The sequence below is a fragment of the Oculina patagonica genome, chromosome 3 (assembly GCF_052425735.1).
Source record: "Oculina patagonica isolate OP01 chromosome 3, crgOcupat, whole genome shotgun sequence".
Taxonomy (NCBI): domain Eukaryota; kingdom Metazoa; phylum Cnidaria; class Anthozoa; order Scleractinia; family Oculinidae; genus Oculina; species Oculina patagonica.
In genome coordinates this window covers 27,987,274-28,006,551 of record NC_135760.1, presented here as the reverse complement: position 1 = coordinate 28,006,551, position 19,278 = coordinate 27,987,274, and the positions used below count along the sequence as shown (strand labels likewise).

The following is a 19,278-nucleotide window of genomic DNA, read 5'->3' as shown; positions in this document are numbered from 1 at the left end:
TTGTAAAGCCGATTCATGCAACATTGCTATCAACGCGAGGTCTCGTCCCTAACGACCTAGGCTGATGACGAAATAGAATGGCGCTTGCATGTAGCGACCAAATTTGGCCTACCTTATTACATGAAATTTTCGCGACACGTTAATTTCGCGATTTTCGCGTTTCCAAAAAAATCGCGAAATTAAAGTGACGCGAACAATAAGTGTCGCGAACATAACATGACGCGAAAATTAATTGACTCACATTATGTCAATAATAAAGAAAGAATAAGTTAAGTACCACTGAAGGAAGGAATTTTCAATGTACAACTGTAAATATATGTTGTCGTCAATTGACCCAAGAACAGTCTGAACTCTGCACGAACAAGCATGACCTACTTGTAGACATTGTGAGAACTGCTCTTTTGTTGCTATTGGCGAGATTTAGTCCCTCCCTTGCTTTTTTGTTAATTTTGACGTTACTTTTCCTTTAATAAACTCGTTTTGTTTAATTTAAGGGCACGTTAAATAATATTGCCAAGGAAATGTAAATTGTGTCTTACTCAAGAACGCGAAATTAAAGTGATTGAAAATACATAATTTTAGCAAAATCGCGAAATTTTAGTGTCGCGAAATATGAGCACCTCAAAATTGCGAAATTAACGTGTCGCGAAAATTTCATGTAATAAAGTAATTTTTAACCGCTCCTAAGCTAAAAGAAGCCCCCATCTCTTGCATTTGTTTTAACTTCAATAATATCTTTGAAAAGAGCGAGTTTTTTGGTATGGTTTATTTTTGACGTTTGTAATTTTTAAACGATGTAAGTGCTAGTGACTACACTGAAGAGGACCGTTACGGTCGAAAGGCCTATGTAGTTTATTAAAATCGTAGCTGTATGGCGATACACAATTTGTTCTTTTTAGTATACTAGTGATTATTTATTCGTGTTTTAGTTACGCAATTCATTGTTTGTGCGACGCTTTTTATAGTTCGCCTTTCAGACACACGTGCGTTGAGATAAGAAAGCTGACATGTCACTTTTAAAATTGTTATATAACGTTTGTAAATGTGACAAGTCACGTTTTTTCCCCGAGATCGCAAGTGTTCACCCACAGCGGAAAGTAATCCCTTGAGAAATTAAAACAGTCCCTTGAGAAATTAAAAAAGTCCCTTGAGAGTTTACAAATATGTGGTTCCAAATTTTGTCCACATAACCCCTATTCTACTATTTAAACGTCGAAAAAAGGATACTCTAAATTTTTGATCGCCTTCTGCGGTCTTCTTCAGAGAATGATGGATTTTATTTGCAAGGTTCACTTTGTGGATCTTAGGCAAACCGTAAAACGACGCTGATGTGAAAACAGGGGCGTAGTGGACTATCATAACCAGGTCCAGGAGATGTTGCAAGATCAGAACGTCTATATGCCAATCACCGACAAAAGGTGCAATCCGACTTCGAAAACAGAGCTTGAGCTACAGAGAAAATTCTCGGACCTCGAAAAACTTGGGAACCTCAGTGAAACTAAAAACTACGCCCCTCTGATTCCACACCAGTGTCGTTTTACGGTTTGCCTAAGATCCACAAAGTGGAACTTAAACAGTCAAATGGACGATCATTTCACTCTCCCGGAAAACACTGAAACGCGAATACCACTGAGGCCCATAAACAGCTGTATTGGCGCGCCGACCTACGAACTATCAAAGTATGTGGCCTCCCTTCTGAATATTCTGTCAAGAACGCTAAACAGTTTGCAAAGTTCGTAAGTGACCAGGAAGTGGCTGATGTCGAGCTGGTCGTATTGTTTGACCTGGTTTCACTATTCACCTCCATACCAAACGACATGGCTATAGATAACGTTCAGCAAAAACTCGAGGGATCTGACAATTGGAGAAGTCATACACAACTGACTAAAGACCAGGTCCTGGATCTACTCTCCTTTTTGCTGCACAACAGTTATTTTGTATTCGAGGGAACCCAATACCACCAGGTATCGGGATGTGCCATGGGATCGCCAGTCAGTGCGATGATCGCAGAGCTTGTAATGCAAGAAGTTGAGGAGAAAGCGTTAGAAACTTTTCCCGTTCAACCAAAGTGGTGGCGGAGCGTGTTCGACGGATTTTGAGCCGCGAAAACATCAAGACAGCGTTTAAACCAGTACGAACGTTAGGAAATATCTTCAAAAAGCCCAAGGACCGACCGAATAAAGAGCGGTTGAAAGGAATTGTATACAAAGTGACTTGCAGGACATGCTCATTCGCATACGTTGGGGAAAGCAAAATAAGCAGGAAATCGCGAGGATCCGAACACAAGCCCGGAACAAATGGAAATATCAACTCCGCGATTAAACATCATGCAGAAATCAGCCAAGACATACATCCAAGTTATGCCGAAATTCTTGAAACAGGTGTAAGCAGCAAGAACAAAAGCCTGTTTCTGGAGTCTTTACATTCTTTCCTCGACAAAAACACTATAAACGAAAGAGCGCCCTTCCCAAGGGTTTACGCATCGCTAGTTGCTCCCCAGGGGGGCAACGAACAATAACGTCAATGCAACTTATTAGAATTCTGCGAACCTTGCTAAATCCATCATTCTCTGAAGAAGACCGCAGAAGGCGATCAGAAATTTAGAGTATCCTTTATATTTTTAGATCTGTTTAAACCATTTTTTATATTTTAAGCTACGACCACAGATCGCTCCAGCAGTTTTATTTACTCTCTTATGTTAATTTTTAAAAATGCGAACAATGATGTTAAAATAACAAATATTATTCTTCCCCAGCCCTCCTCCTCTGTGTGGCAGCATCCAAGCTGAAGCAAACTATGTAGCTCAACAGGGAGATCATGTAAGTCGGCACAAAAATATCTTATACATGTTGTTTAGCCAACCCTAAAAGTGGCTCCAGCTGCTCTCCTGTTGTTTATTTTGCCCTTTATTTTAATCTGAATCTCTGTAATGATACAGTTTTCAGGCTAAGTAAAAAATTAGGACTTGACCAAGTCCTAATTTTAATTTTTCATTGAGGTCCGCAATCCAATGGAAAACCATTACCTGGTCAGCAGTAGACTTAAAACCAAATGACCTCGACAAGCTTTCAGGAGCTTTGTACCTGAGCCCGAAATATGTTCATGTGTTACTAGTCAGCAGATACCTTGTTTTGACAGCTGTCAATTGACCATCACATCATTTGCATTGGATGTTCAATGCCAAAGATATAAGCTGACGTTAATCAAGGGGGCCCTGTGACTCCCCTCACCCTTCTCCAGAGTCGAACAGGTGGTTTGGTGGGCGGTAGTACTCTCACGTGACAACCAAATTTCTTCGACCTGATGGTGCACCACTGGCGTGCTTCGCTTCAAATTTCCCTGCATGACTCTACATCCCCTTCCTACCAATTCTGAGTGTTTCATGTTCTCTCCCTCCTCTCCCTACTGATTACTAGTACTATTTGTTGTAGGTTGCTGCACGTGTCCGGACACCTGATGGCGAAGAACAGTTGATCTTAGCAGAAATTGTTTCTTTTAATCCTTCCTCAAATAAGTACCTTTTTGCAATCTATAATTTACAATAACTCCTTTTTAATTTTTTTTTTAGTTTTTAAATAAACTACTTATTTAACTCTTAATAGGGAGTGTTAGTGTGTGATCTTGAAGTGTGAAGAATCATTGAGTGCTGTTGCTGTTTTGTTGCTAGGCAGTATTTTTTGCCATAAACTGCTGTGCGCAAGTTATGTCAAGTTAAACGGAATGTTAAATTGGTGCTGCTTGCTCTCAACCACAAAATTCAGACTTTGCTTTTGAGTGCCTCAAAATTGTCATGACAACCTGGTAAAACCAAGAAAAGAAATCAGAATCCAACTTCGAACTGGATTGAGTGAGACCGTGAAGTGAGCCTGTTAACAGGTAGCACACGGTAGCCTGATTAGTCGTAAAGGTTATGACTGGGTTAGTGAAACCAGTATCAGCAGTCATCTGTTTTGTCCTGTTCAGCTTGGTGTCGATTCATTAGTTATCTTGTTTATAATCCTACGCAGGTTAATGAAGGAAACACACAGATAAAATATATACAATGAAACTTTATTGTTTGCCAGGAAAAGCAAAGCCGCATCAAAAGGGGGAGCCGAGGAGCAGAGACCAAGACCCCCCCCCTTCCCCCCCCTCATGATGCGGCCCGCCCAAACCGCCAGACAAACAGAGACAAAAAAAAAGAAGAGAAAAAAATAATAATAATAGCGTGGTGAATTGAATGGGAGGATCAGGTAGAAGATGAAATAGTGTTCTTCGCGATACGATGTGCCACAGACAAACGACGTTCTAATGACTGAGCTATGTACAGCAGCACAGCATCTGAAGACCAGTCTCCTTGGAAACTGATGAGTTCGGTAGGCGCACCACAACGGAAGGCGTACGTTGCTCCCCCACGCCTAAAGCTATGACCAGAGTAGTAAGTGGCCTGGAGCCCTGCGAGGCTCAGGGACTTGTTTAACTTGGCGGTAAATATCGAGTGCGTGATGGGCGTTGCGTGATCCGCACGAAAATGCAGAAAGACAGGCGAGAAGGGTTGTGCGGGGAATAGGCGTAAGTGGCGTTCGTAGGCCTGCACCGGGTACAAGGGGGGATTCGAGGGAAGGCGAACAACCGGTATGAGTAACTTGCGCTGTTTGAACTGGATGGTCTTGGGCCACTGCACACAGATCGCTAGACCCCAAGGGCGAACGATAATATCCTCGCGTGACAGTGTTTTTGAAGAGTCGTAATCTTTGGCAGATTTGGGAAGAAGATTAGACTTGCGAAAAAAGGAGTAAAAACCAATGAGCATCGCCGCCCAGAAGCCTGAGTCTCTGTCGGCCATAAGCTCGGAAAAAAAGCAACACGTGTACAATGCAGACGAAGGCGAACTAATAGGACATATCAATGTCTTACGCACGTGTCCACAGCACAGTCAATGATTAACCATTTGGAGTTCCGTATTATATATTATAATGACATTGGATGGAATCCAATACACATAACCTAACATTTCCTCCCGGGGGGGGGGGGGGTACTCCCTATAATGGCCTATACGGGGAGGCTCCGCCCGAAAGGGGTACCTTTTTCAGGCTTCAGGTATATAAAAGGGTAGGGATTACACAAGTTTAGGTATACGAAAGGGTATAGAAATCTGTCATTTAGGTTTTTGAAAGGGCTTTTAATTAAAACATTTCGAACAGATGCAATTTATGGCTGTATTATTTCAATTTATTAAGCGCTACTTGAAAATGACAAGAAAACGTCATGTTGTAAGTCTATACCATGACTTTCAGGTATATCAAAGGGGTACCTTTTTTCATTAATAAGTATATGAAAGGGGTACAATTTCTGGCAAAATGGTATATAAAAGGGTAAGGGGTAAGAGCTCGGGGCGGAGCCTCCCCGTACAAAACTTTTTTGAGTACCTTTTCTCTGTTTGTTTATTGTTCCTGTGTTGACCACGCTTGTTATGTGTTTGCCATAACCTTGACTCGGTTTGTAAGATATGATGTTGATGACATTGACGAAGAAGCCGGAAGAAACGGCAAAGAGTAAGTAAAAGATGGTAACTACAGATCTAGAGCAGTTGCTAAGGAATTGCTTAAGATGGCACTTTTAGATCTACAGTGAATTACAAAATAGACACCACGGGATGTTGGATAAAGTCCAAGCATATACATTTTTATGTTATCTCTTTTGACTTTAGACGTATCATACACATCCAGAGTGTATAATTGTACTATCATGATTTATACACAATAGAAAGAATAGAATAAAGAATATAAGAAAATTCATGTTTGAATTTATGTTTCGTAAGTGATCCTCGTAGTGAAATTGCAATTAAAGAAATTGCAAAGAAAAAAGCCTGAAAAAAGAAATCAAGGTTTCCCGTTGAAGCCCTGAATTTTATTTAGGCTTCTTTCTTTGCAATTTCTTTTACTGCAATTTCACTGCGAGGATCATTTTTTTACTTAAGTATACAGTATATACCTCAGAAAAGAAAACTGTTTTTTCTGCAATACCGGGTCTCGTGGAAAATTGTTACCTTGTCAGTTTAAAGTTAAGGGGTCTGTTTTCTTCATGGGTGACAATTCAAATTTGAATAGTAACAAGAGAATATGACCTTAATTGTCTTGGACCAAGCATCTTTGTTTAGGAGGTGGCAAACGAGAACCCATATGTTTTCCCGTTTGCCCGCACGCGCAACATTTGCCCGGACAAAAAATGTTTCTGGTTTTGTCAGGAACATTTTGTGTCCGCAGCAAATGTTTCTCCATTTCAGCGGCATGGACACGAACATTTATGTGTCCCACGCATTTGCCCACCCTCGTTTGTCACCACCTTTATAACGAGATTGCATTATATTTCTAATCATTGCGCTATACCTCAGCCAAACTTTGTTTTCATTTGTTGTTTGTTGCAGACGTCATCACTTGAGCAGACGACGTGTGATACCGCTGCCCAAGATGAAGGCTAATCCGGTAACTCACCCCCAAGCCCTTTTTCAAACAGATCAGGTAAACAACCCCTGGGAGTAGACCCGGGATTTTGCATTTTATGTGTTGGGTGCTGTACGGTTCCCAAACTCTGATACTATTCAGTACTCGCCAAATCCTTGTAGATGAACTGAAACAACCATTCTTATGTGAAAAAAGTACAAACACTGCAAATGTTGACTTGTCAACAAGTTGTTATGAAATACCACCACGTTTCTGCCGAAAATGTCCAACGATGGTAGTTTAATCAGTACACAATGCGCCTATGGAAGAAGCTGCTGCGGTCTTCAAAACACTTCACAAACTAACGCCCCCATACATGCAAGATCTGTTTTCCGCTCGTGATTTTTTCTACAGTATCGGTTACTCTGAGAATATCCTGCAAGTACCTAAACCAAGAACTAATTATCTTAAACGCAGTTTTGGTCATTTCGGGACTGTTCTTTGGAATGAACTGCCTTCTAAACTTCTTAAAGGTGCTTTGTCATGGCTTTTACTAAATTTCTGAACAGCCAAAATTTATATTTGTGTCGTAAGAAACCTAAAAATAATGGTCCATTTTCATGAACAATTGCTTTATTAGATCACGTCAACTGTAAACAATTGTCTTTGGCTGCGGTTGGCTCAGATGGAAATGGATTGCGATTTGAAACATTAAGGCTTTATTTTTCAAATGGTTTCGGCGAGTCTTCAAAAAAATCAATATTTTTAGGTGTGGTTTGATCCCGTCACAGCAAATTACCGTTGCATCTTCCTTTAGATGTTCAAAGATAATGATTTCCATGGGTAAAGTTGCCTTCCACAAATTTCAGAGCGGTTTGGATAAAAAAATCTGCTAAATCCTCGTGACGTAGACCCTTTAAGCCATTAACCCTTACAGGTGTTAAAAAAGGGAATCAATCACTTCTACTCCTAACCGGGCACCCACACGGCAAAAACGTAAAACAGTATTATACATATTTTTATCATTGTTTTTTATCATTGTTTTCAATCTTGTCTTGTCAAACCAGAATCTACTTTTTACAACAAAAATTCACATGGATTCTCTAACTCGTAGATTGTGATGGCGCTGTACCCACAAACCACGTGTTTTTACAAGGCGGTTATTCACGAACCTCCTTCAAGGGTAAGTACCTTTCAATCATTTCAAGTGTGCAAAATAGCTGTAATTAGTGACAAGTCACTTCTTTGTGGGTAGGTTTTCTATAAACTCACTAACAAACTGCGGCTCGCGTGTTTTCAAGTGTCTCGCCTGTTTTCAGATGCCTTGCGTGCCTCGCACCTCTCCCTCGCATGCCTCGCTGGCTCGCACATTGTGCATCACCTATGCAAAACGTTTTACACCAGGCTACTTCCCCTGTTGCGTGACATAACAAGTAACTGCAGTAAAATTAGACTGAAGAGAGCTTCGTGTCGATTCGAGTGAACTTTTTTTAACTCGGAAAATTCCGAGTTTTGGTGAGTGGGCCCGATTTCACTCCTTCCCTCCTTCCCTCCTTCACTCGATTCCTGTAAACATTTTAATTGAATTAATTAATTAATATCAAATTGAATTAATCAATTAATCTTGTGAAGCGGGTAGGGGGTTGGCTAAAATGCGAACTTTATCCGTGTTACTTTTTATGAAGTACACAAAGGCTATATATTTGTTTCTGAAAACCAAATTTTCTCCTTGTGGTATGCATTCTTCCAGGCGTAGACCCAAGCACACGGAATTTTGTGCTGAACGCATGCGCATATATGAAGTACACAAAGACGATATATTTTCACCAAATTTTACTGAGAACTGGTTAAAATTCAACAATTCCTCCATCAGCTCGCACTGGAATATTATTGTTTTGTTTGCGTATGAGATCGTCTTTTGAACTGACGAGGGAATTCGAAATCCCGCATGTCGTAAACAATGTCCTCGCAATCTCTTCTACAATAATTATTTCTGCCTGAGACTGTTTCTGTTCCTTTCCTTCTGTTCCTTTCTTTAAGTTTAGTTAATTTGCAGAGTCACTGCTAACGTGACTTTTCAAGAGAAGAAGGGTCAAGAAGGAATCGATCTATTTGACTAGTTGTCGCGACACCAGAAACTGGCCAATCAGAAGCGGTCGTTCCCACGCGCTTGGTAAACATTGTAACACGATCTGACAGAAATCGGCTGCATGTAATATTTTTGTTCAAAAGCGAAAACTTAAAAATACCACGACTTCTCTGCTAAAAGAAACCACTTCAGAAGAGTTTCATTGAATTGAGGATACTCGACAAATACTGGTAACAGCACATGTTTCGTTTTGGTGACATTTAAAGTTCACCCGCTTGACCTGCTTGATCTTTTCGCTGGCGAATTGCGACGAACTGAAGATTCACTGAATCATCAGGAATCATCCCGTATTCTCTGGCAATTTTGCAGTTGTTCTGAACTGTTTCTACCTCGGCAACAACTTTCAACTTGAACGTTTCGTTGTTATAAAACCAGTAGCTTTTGACATGATGATCGATAACTGCTTAATTCTTCTGAAGAATGCGTGATTGTTTGAGATGGGATTCTGAACTCATGTGAATGTTTTGTCACGCTTGTGTACGGTTCTATTCAGTAAATTCATTCTTTGTCAGTGATTTGTTGTTTTTCAATTACATAGTTGTAATTTAACGATATGTTGATTCGCTGCATGTGGACTGTTTTATAGCTTGAAGCAAAAATTGGGTCTAGCTTATAGCTGAGTGATTTGGGTTTATTTTTTGTCAGTTTAACTGGTTCCAAAAACTAAAAGTCTAGGGTTTCGGCTAATAGCCGAATAAATACAGTACATGCATGCTTAACTACCAGCCGAAATATTGTATTAATGTCAGTTTTCTTGAAATAGACCAAAACTTATTTTTTCTAATGATATTATTATTTTGCCTAATCTTCAAAAAAAGGAAAAATAAAAAGAAAGAAAACAATTTGCAACCGATGGGAACTCTATCACTTGCCCTTTCGGCCTGCTCTCGATGAGCAGCTAGATGACAATGAAACTAAGTGAAGTGAACTGAATTGTGGAAAGTTAAACATCATTTGTTTTAGCAAATCTCTATTTGTCAGTTTGTTGTTTTCGATTCTTGTTTCATAATAAATTTTCCGAGTTTAGTGGCTCGTATCGTAGCCACTTTGAATAGTTATTTTTACAAACTTTGCCGTGCAAATTCCTCTAGGTTCATGTATTTTTAACCATGCTTGTCTTGCAATGAGCACCCTTCAGGTTTGAGAATACTGATACTTAGTACTGTATCATTCTGACCAAACGAGCAATAAAAGAAGCTATCAAGATACAACCTCTCTGGTAACATTTTTTTCTTTTTTTTATTCTTGTCTCGATTGCAGCCTCAAGATGACTACTCAGTGTCGTTCGAGGACACTTCATACGCAGATGGCTTCGCTCCACCTCTCAATGTACCACAGCGCTATGTAGTGGCTTCCAAAGAAACAAAGAAAAGATAGCTTTGAAAACACGCTCGATAGTCACTCAAGGAGACACTTTACTCGTGATCCATCAAAAGCTATGACCCTTTCATATAAGGTGACTCCATATAGATCCATTGCCACGCGTGCGTTGCTGATATAAGCTTTCGAAACCCGCCATCGCGAACTGACGCAAGGGCAGCCAATAAACAGCACGCAATGCATGCCGAGGTGAACGTTTCTCAAGGGTTCCTGAATAGTTTTCAGAAAATTTGTCAAAAAAATTAACGTACTGTATACTAAATATAAGTAGCTGACAACTTCCGCATTGACTGTTTGTATGACAAAAGTTGCGTTATCTTTATAGCGTGACATCTGGTTTAAGGCTGATATATCATAACTCTCTCAGGCCAAGTGTAAAGTTGTTTGTTTACCGAATCTTATATAACTCATGAAATAAAATTTCTCTCTTTCGTTTACACTTTGTATTAGTCCTTTTCTAACTTCCCAGGAGTATTTCGCTTTGTGTTCTTTGCGGCGATCCAGGTTGCTGACATCTCAATTTTTTTTTTTTGTTCCCTGTGTGTGTGTGTGTGTGTGTGTGTGTGTGAATGGTAATCGTGTCCCGTTTTTGTGTTTTGCTGCAGCCGCAAGGGCTGCAAGCAAAACACATTGAGAGCTGAAGTTTGTGCCGTAAGGACCGTAAGGTGTAAGGTGTAAGTGCCGTAACAGAGGAGAAATCTGAACTACCGATGTCAATCAAATCCATGAACAAACAAAATCGAAACCAATGAACCGTAGCGCTGATCGCATTCGAAGTTACGGGCCAAAGTATTCGAACGCAAACCACGTTGGACACGTTGGAAAACAGAAAACCGATTTAAAAGTATATCGCATTGGGAAAGAAAACAAACTGTGGCGCGACCACTCCAGTTTTATGAGAAAATTATTCTGCAGTTTTCATCATTTACGAAAAGAGCGAAGACTTGGAACCTCGCCGAAGGTCATAAATATTTTCTCCAAAGGACCGGTTAGTGCACAGTTTGTAAACTTTCGCTTTGAAAATAAACTTACCCTCACCTTGTCTACACTGTCTACAGCATACTAGTACTGTATTAACTCTGAACTTCATATTTTAAAATAAAATGTATGAACGTGTAACTTGTCACGCAAAGACAGCTGGAAAGGAATATGCCATGCTGGTAGGCTGCACCGCTAATTGTAGCTGTATTCGAGCTATATAAAAGACAGCTAGAAACGAATTAATACTAGTAACATCACAATGGGAAAGAAACTTATTCAGTGGTGCACACCGTCGAAAACAAAGAAATATTAAAGGAAGTTCTCATTCACCAGATTCACTGCATCAGATGCAACATTCGTCAGTTCGTGTTTAAATGCGTGGCGACCAGTTTGTTTACTAGTTATTAAAAAATAATACGGTCTTCATTTAATAAACAGTTCATCCTTAAATTTCAGCTTTTCTACGACTGACAGGTAGGTACTATAGTATAAGCCCCGCTAAAATAGCTGGAAAGGGAAAGTTTTTTGAAAAATGAATTTTAGACTGCCAGACGCGCTGGCGCCACATGTTTATTTTGTGAAGATTAATTAAACGCCGTGAAAAATAGAATTTGATGTCCAGCGAGCCACTGCATCTTCGGCTACGCAGTCCTCAGTGAATCCTCCAACTTCACAAATTTCTAAAACTTTAAGAAAACGAACTTTCGCAGAATCAATAACCGGCACGCATACATGCATGCACAGGCGATGACGCTTTACAATGATCCCAGAAATTGCATTTTTCTTATTCATTTTAATTTTTATTTGCCTTGACTACAAAACGAACCTCCAATACATTACAAACTTACAGTATGATACGATAAATACATTAAATCATTATGAACTTCGTCATTTAGCAACAGAAAGGCCCAGGATTGATTTCCATACCTAGTCGATACTGAAGATTGTGTGACACTACCGTATTGAAATGGTCTGAAATGTAATGAAGTCAACACCGCTTACTAGAAATAGGGTAGAAGTTCTTTCTTAATTTCTTAATTCTTAATTCTGGCTTCTCGTACAAATAGGAATACGGATACCGTCACTGTTTTGTTTTTAATGGCTTGAGATAAATACCCGAATAAATATTATCAAAAGCAGTAAAATGAAGATGGCGAGTCGCGAAGGGAAAAGAAAAAGAAAATTAACTTAAACTTAAATATTATCGACAACAATGCACGTCAAAGCAAACAAAGATTTCAGATAGCTCACCTTTGCAATCTAATCAAGATACTGCTGCCATCGGTCTCCCTTTTGGAAAGGTTTCAAAAGTTATGACACTAACCGGCCTTCACTCGTCAAATTCAACATCAGTCAAGTTAGTCTGCCATCACGTATGCCGACTTCGAATACACGTATAACGGTAGAAAAGTTCTTTAAGCGAGCTCACAATTATCCAGTACATCATTCTCCCTTGAACCCAAAACTCTGTTTAACTGTACGTTAGAAATCAAACGCGTTTTGCCGATGGATGCTCTTAAAGTTGATTCAATACTCATGACAATCAAAGATGGCGTTCCAAAACTGAGTAAACAACAAAGTGCCTAGTTCCCAGTGCTACTCGGTTGGAGTAATCGTAACATTGCCCGTCCACGGGCCACAGCATATAGGCGTTGCGTCACCGCCTAAAAATTGGTCCTTATCGATCTTCCGATCTTGTTGTGAAGACACTGAAATTCGACGAGTGTTCATGCGTGAAGGGATGACTGACGAATGATAATAATTATTTGTAAACTTTCGCTTTCAAAATGAACTTTGCGTTACGTTCAACGCCGTCTTTCTGTTGTTGTACGCCGGTGCGCGTGCGATTATTTATAATTTCTGAATTTTGATCAGTAAAATTATCAGGATTGAATTAACACAAAGTGACTACAATATAGTGCAATTATTAACCTGCACACAAGTGACAGACAATAAAAGACGTTGGATTTCAATCTCGACTCACTTGTCTTTCATCAACATGTTCCCTAAGACTTTGCTCTAGCAGCAAAACACATGGACCCATTGGGGCCCTATTTTTTTTTATACTGTGTAACCTTAATTGCAATATTTTTTCCGCTTGGCCCAGCCACTTAGCTCGATTAGCCTTAGCTATTTCTAAGTGGCTGTGCTCTTTTTTTTATTGTAAATTTTTCCTCTTGCTTGTATTTATTTATTGTAACTTTTCTGGGCACAAATAAAAAGATTGTTGTTGTTGTTGTTGTAGATTGTTGTTTTTCCAGTACGGTTTAGTAAGTTTCCAGTCTTACTCGGTGGTCGAGCGCAACAGAGTACAGATTTCAGCGACTGCTTCATGACAAGGCGATGGACTGACGTCATCTTCGCCTAAAAATGATCAACCATGGGTTGATCGTTTTTACTTGTAAGGGCATTGAGATTTTTAATGTAATGCACTAGAAATAAATTATTATTATTATGGGTTCAAAGGCGCAAGGAATTGTGGTTATGCGCGAATGGAAGATTCAGGATGCGCAGTGGAGTTCAACGTGATCTTGTGCTAATGTAATGGCCGAAGATGTAGACGAAGCTCGCATGAGCGTCATTTTTCTTTTCATAACTGCGTTTATGCGTTAAGTCCTGGTTGTGCTGATTGTAGAAGCCACAGCTAATTCTGCAATATAGGAAAATAAACGGTCCACGTGTGCGTGTGACATCGGCAAAATGAACATTCGTCACTAGAGGAATAACGAACAAAGACTAAAGGAAATGATTTCTAAGGAAAGGTTGACTGAATGCTTTGCATTTCAATGTTGAAAGGAAGGAAATTCGCCTTCCAGGGCTTGCTCTTGGGTCAGTGCAGATGTAAGCGAGTGGGAAAAAGCAACTGTTTTCACGAGAGAAACAACCACCGTAAACGTCTGCTTTCACTCATTGTTATGAATTCATTTTAACAATGCGTAACGCAATGACTTCATAATCGTCATCTTTCTCATCAGAACATTGCCCTTTGAAACATGTGACGATATTCTCACTGCTTGTTTCTACCGAACTTTTTTAGAAATACAGTTAACTAAAAACGGAACGACGTTTTGGTGTCATCTTGGCACCATTTCTCTCATTATCATTTTTGACACCTCACTGGAATGACATGAGTTACAATTTAATTTATTCTATTTCGCACCTTTACTTTTAGTCACCGAAATGTCGCTCCATTTTTTCGCTAATTTTTATAGTACAATATGTAGCGTTGAAAAATTCCACGATGCGCAAAGTATTTCTCGTTACTTTTTAGTGCGAGCAAATTTGTATTGTACCAGAAGTACATAATCTAGAAGTTCACATCTCTGGTAATGGGTCTTGTGCTATCGGATTTGCGTGTGTGCTATTTTTAGAACAGGCCTCGCGCGCGAGACGCGCGAGAAAATTACGTAGACGGCTTTTGGCGCGAACTAGTAACCAATCGCGTAAAAGTAGCGCGCCTTTGATTGGTTGAACAAATTTTTGAAGTTGAGCAAGAAGAGCCTAACTGCTGAAAACAAGCGAACGGCACCACGAAATTTCTTACTGTTCAAGTTGTTGTTTATCAAAATGTGCATTTAGTTAGGATTTAAACCTACCGGATATGAATCACTGGTCTTCTCTTCTGTCATGATTACAGCATTGAAGTCCCTGACTAAAAACATTGGAGCATCCAGTAGAATGTGTTGCATTGTGTTTTGGAGTCAGAGTAGACAGAGTAGAGTTGGCAGCGAGCGTAAAAGAAACTGACTGCTTCGACCGGCTCAATTTCAAAATGTAAAGACACTTCAGATCAATGGAACTCAAGAGAAAAAGACGGCTACAACATATTGGAGATGCCTTTTACATCTTGGTACAGGTTTATTGCTATTGTAGAAAAGTCCGGCTGTCCCTGAAGTGGTTAAAATCGAGCGCGACGACTGTACACTGAAAGTGCCAACACCAGCCGGGATCCATGCATGTGACAACAACTTTCTGCTTCACGATCAAGCTCTTTTTCGAAGCCTTATTATAACATAGCTAGCAGAGCCGTGCAATCAAATTCAGTATACGTAAGCGTGCTCAAATTAACAAATAGATTTCATTTTGCCGTGCGTCTGTTCAGTAATAGATCACAGATGACGTCAAAATGTGGTATGAACAGACTGTACAACACCGGTCAAACTTTCATATAGATTTCGGATATTTTCTCGAATAATTCACTGTCTTCTTCAAGCTTGTTAAATGCTTCGAAAGGTGAACGATGCTTGGCGTATTGTTTCTCAGTAAAGATTTGTAATTAAGCTGAACTTTTTTGCTTTGTTGTGGCCCCGCAAGTTTGAAAAACTTTGCCGACAACTCTGATTTGGACTATGAACTCTGATCACGCGCGCGAGTCACACCACCGCGTGACGTCAACTATGTGTCTGTACTCTGATAGATCATAAGTAAGAACCAATCAAAATGCGCGTAGAATCTGGGATCAGAAACGCCTTGATCGGGAGTATAGCTAACTGTCGTGGGTCGTGGGTGGGAGTCGTGGGTCGTGGGTGTGGGTAAAGTCGTGGGTGTGGGTAAAAGTCGTGGGTAACAAAAAAGTCATAAAAGATACTGAACAACTAAACAAATTAGTTCGTGTACGGCTAGTCTGACGTAGAGTTTCGACCCGGCCAAAGGACCTTTCAGTACACCACGAAACACACCGGGACACCGAAAATGTTAAAGACATACGAACAAAACGGTTCAATTAAAGTTAAATAAATTTAAAACATTTAAAAAAGTAAAAATATTAAAGAAATAAGTTGTTTAAGTTTTAAATTGATAATTGCGCAATATAAGTTAATTATTATTAAATTTATTTATTATTTGAAATGGGGCATGATCAGTTCCTAGAATTTTGCGATAAGATTGATCGCTTACCAATGGACCAAAACTGAAGATAAAAAGTTCCGAAGTTGTCCGAAGTCCCAACATTTACGAAGTCCCTTGTCTGAGAAAAGAACGGCTGAAGAAAAGAGTCATAGATACAATATTTACATAAAAACTAATTTTAAATTTTATTTTATTCTGCGTTGCGATTAGCATTTTGTTCTCGCACACTCCCCCACCCCACAAGAACCGTGACTTTAAAATATTGCGTGACATTGTGCGTTGCAGACTGAACGACATTTTTTCCGTGGGAAATTTTGATGGTCGCGTTTGCGGTTACAAAGAGGCGCTTCTGTTTACGTTTGGTTTATTACAAAATAGATACAAAGGCTTCGCCTGTTGGCCAAAGCTATAAAATGTTTGATTCGGTCGCGGAAATGTTTCAGCCAGCATTTTTACTACAATCTATATCACCAGAAGTACATAATCTAGAAGTCCACATTTAGCATTGGGGCGCGTGCTATCGGATTTGCGTGTGTGCTATTTTTAGAACATCCTTGCGCGGGAGACGCGCGAGACGCGTGAGAAAATGATGTGTGGCCTTGCCAACAAACATTTCACTCAGAAAACAAATTAAAACTAAAAACAAATTCAAAAAAATACTCCAAATAAAGGGGAAGCATCGATTTAATTTTATGAGATCTGTGATGGAAAAACATCCGATGATAACCAGAGATGGAAAAAGTTGCTTTCCGTTTCAATACAGTGATAAACAGCAAATTATGCGTGCTCGACGGGGGAACAAAAACCAAAGAAAACGAAACCTTTGGTAGAATAAAATATTTAGTTTTTGGTTAAAGAAAGTATGTTTCGCTTTGCTGAACGTCTTTACATCAACAAAATAACATTGTCTTGCTCCTGAGCTACAAAAACAACCACGACTTGAAGCTCGTTTGGAACACTCGTTTTCTGAATTTCGATATTAAAACTGCTAACTGAAAATTGTTTGGGAATATTTTCGAAAAGCGAGCGATACAACAATTGAAAACACATTATTTTCATTGGCCATTATTTTTAACTCTAGCGTTTTTACAGTCGTATTACTCTTAAATTTTTATTTTAATTTATAACCGTCTGACAGTGTTGAAATTTGAAGTTTGTAGGCAAGTGAAAAGGCAACCGGTCGCCGGTTTCCATTAGCGAGCTCCCAAAACAAACATGCGGAATATTTGTATTTTAACGAGAGAGTTATGAACATAAGTACCTTAAACTTTCATGTGGAAAGTATAAAGTTTTGTCGTATTTAAGCTTAATTACTCAACAACAAATAGAAAATTTATAATTTATTTAATTGCGGCGCCAACTAACTGTATACTTTGAGGTATATTGGAAAAGCATCAATGAAAACATGATCGTTCAGTGAATTTAACTCGCATTTTCATTTATATGTAAACAGGTACATTACCTTAAATAAAAGTTCGGCTTTAGTTACTTTTAGTGGTGCCGCGCTCTATAGGGAAAACAACTATATACATACTGAGATTTACAGTTAGAATTGATCTGTTGAAAACACGGTTCGGAAATTCTCGCAGCCAATGACAACGGCGAAACGACTTTCTCACACGTGAGAAACCCGTTTCGTCCAATCAGAAGGCGGCTGTCAAAACGCATCAACATTTTCAATGACGGTGTTAGCTTTGTCGATGGCGCTAGCTTTTTCACTGCTTGAAAGTTATCGCTTGCAGGGTTCTTGGCCTTTCGCAGTCTATTTTTGGACGGTTTAAAACGTTCTCATTAACAACTATGGCTGAATCTTCTGGCAGTAGGTTTAAACCATTAAGTAAACCCATCGAAGAATATATTACAGAGCAGGAAAACAAAAACACTCGAGCAAAAACGCAGCGGGTCGAGTGAGCGGGATGTGAAGCTGCTTTCTACATTTCTGCTGGAGAAAAACGAACAAAGAAAAATTGAAGAAATCCAACCAGAAGAGCTCAGCCGTTACCTTAGTGAATTCATTCTTAGTGTGAAAAGAAAAGATGGCCAAGACTATGAACCATCGAGCCTTCGAGGGTTGTTCTCAAGTTTTAACCGGTATTTATAAAGAGAACGCAAATACTCAGCGTGTGTTTGATCAAGCAAGAAAATGTCTGGAAGCTCGCAGCAAACAACTGAAAAATGAAGGCAAAGGGAACAAACCCAACGCAGCCGAAGCTTTGACTGATGTGGAGGAAAATGTTCTTTTCGAAAAGAATTTACTGGGAATCTCAAATGCCGAAGCTTTGCTAATCACAGTCTGGCTTTTCAATTCGGTCCATTTTGGTTTGAGAGGCTGTGAAGAACATGGGTAGATGACTTGGGGCGACGTGGAACTTCACATGGAAGCCGACGGAACTGAATACCTAGAGTATCCTGAACGTCAAACGAAAACTAGAACGGGAGCTGAACCTCGAAATGTCAGAGCTGTTAAACTGAAGGCCTTCGCAGCACCAAACGGTCCACCCAAAAGAGATCCAGTTGCCGTTTACAAAATTTATTCCGAAAAGAGACCTGACGCGATGAATAAACCTGATGCGCCATTGCCTGGAGCAAGTGTATTTAGCGGAGCCGTGTTTAATGGAGGACACTTTAACATTTCTATAAACACAGTAAGTCAGTCGCCTAATGCGTACTCAGCAACGAGAAAGCACACCTTCAAGCGTGTTAAACGTATTTTAGATTCTTCGGATGAAGATAGCCCTCCCTTGCAATAGCACAGTTACGTAGTCTTAGTTCTTATTTCTGTATTTCATTTTTGTACTTGTTGAATGAAAAACTCTTGATATTCGATTTCTTATCCATTTAGAACAATTTTAAGACACGAGAATAATCTCATGAAATGTCTTTTTTCAACGATTTTGTTGTTATTATCATTTTGTAAATTAGGGTACTTTCATCAGTTGTGTGCTTGTACCGGGGTCCGTATAACAATAAAAAAAAACAGTTCAGCGTGGAAAAATCTCTGTATTTATAAAATAAACAAATTACAGCATGGAAAGTGCTTTGTACGGTGTTTACGCACTCGTTGTTTTGTATCAGAAATCTCACTCGTTCGCTCCGCTCACTCGTTCGATTTCTGATACGTCAACAACTCGTGCGTAAACACCGTACGCGCGCACTTTCCATGAAGTAATCTATATGTCTTAATGCACGCGCAAAATGGCGTAAACAAAAGTAGTACTACGCGAGTGATACATATATGCTATTTGCCCCCATATATGCTATTTGCCGGCCGGGAGGTCCGTATTGGGAATTACCGTACCCAAATTCGCAAGTAGCCAATCAGAAGCGCGATCTACTGTCCTGATATCCTACGATATCAAGTCACTGACCTGATATGCCACCATATCACGGTCACTTTGATGTAAAGTAGTTTTTCTGTACGATGAATTGAAAAGGCGTTTTACCAATAAAACAGAACTTCCTTATTTAAGTTTAGCGGTGTTTAGCGGTCGAAAAAAG

The 19,278-nt window shown here is 39.6% G+C and overlaps 1 protein-coding gene across 2 annotated transcripts in view; it reads left to right on the top strand.

Moving 5' to 3' along the window:
- The window catches only part of LOC144647390 (SAGA-associated factor 29-like), a 50,472-nt gene extending 40,082 nt beyond the window's left edge, over positions 1 to 10,390 (top strand). The window contains exons 7-12 of one of the 2 annotated variants that reach the window (XR_013569582.1): positions 2,756 to 2,819; positions 3,432 to 3,514; positions 5,487 to 5,534; positions 6,407 to 6,500; positions 7,490 to 7,605; positions 9,832 to 9,890. Coding sequence is in view for 1 of the 2 variants with exons in the window: in XM_078507196.1 (XP_078363322.1) it covers positions 2,756 to 2,819; positions 3,432 to 3,514; positions 5,487 to 5,534; positions 6,407 to 6,500; positions 7,537 to 7,605; positions 9,832 to 9,948 (475 nt within the window). In the remaining variant the exon portion in view is untranslated. Of the gene's footprint in view, positions 1 to 2,755; positions 2,820 to 3,431; positions 3,515 to 5,486; positions 5,535 to 6,406; positions 6,501 to 7,489; positions 7,606 to 9,831 lie in introns of both variants that reach the window. The other variant, XM_078507196.1, reaches the window with a different exon arrangement.
- The last annotated feature ends 8,888 nt before the right edge of the window (positions 10,391 to 19,278 follow it).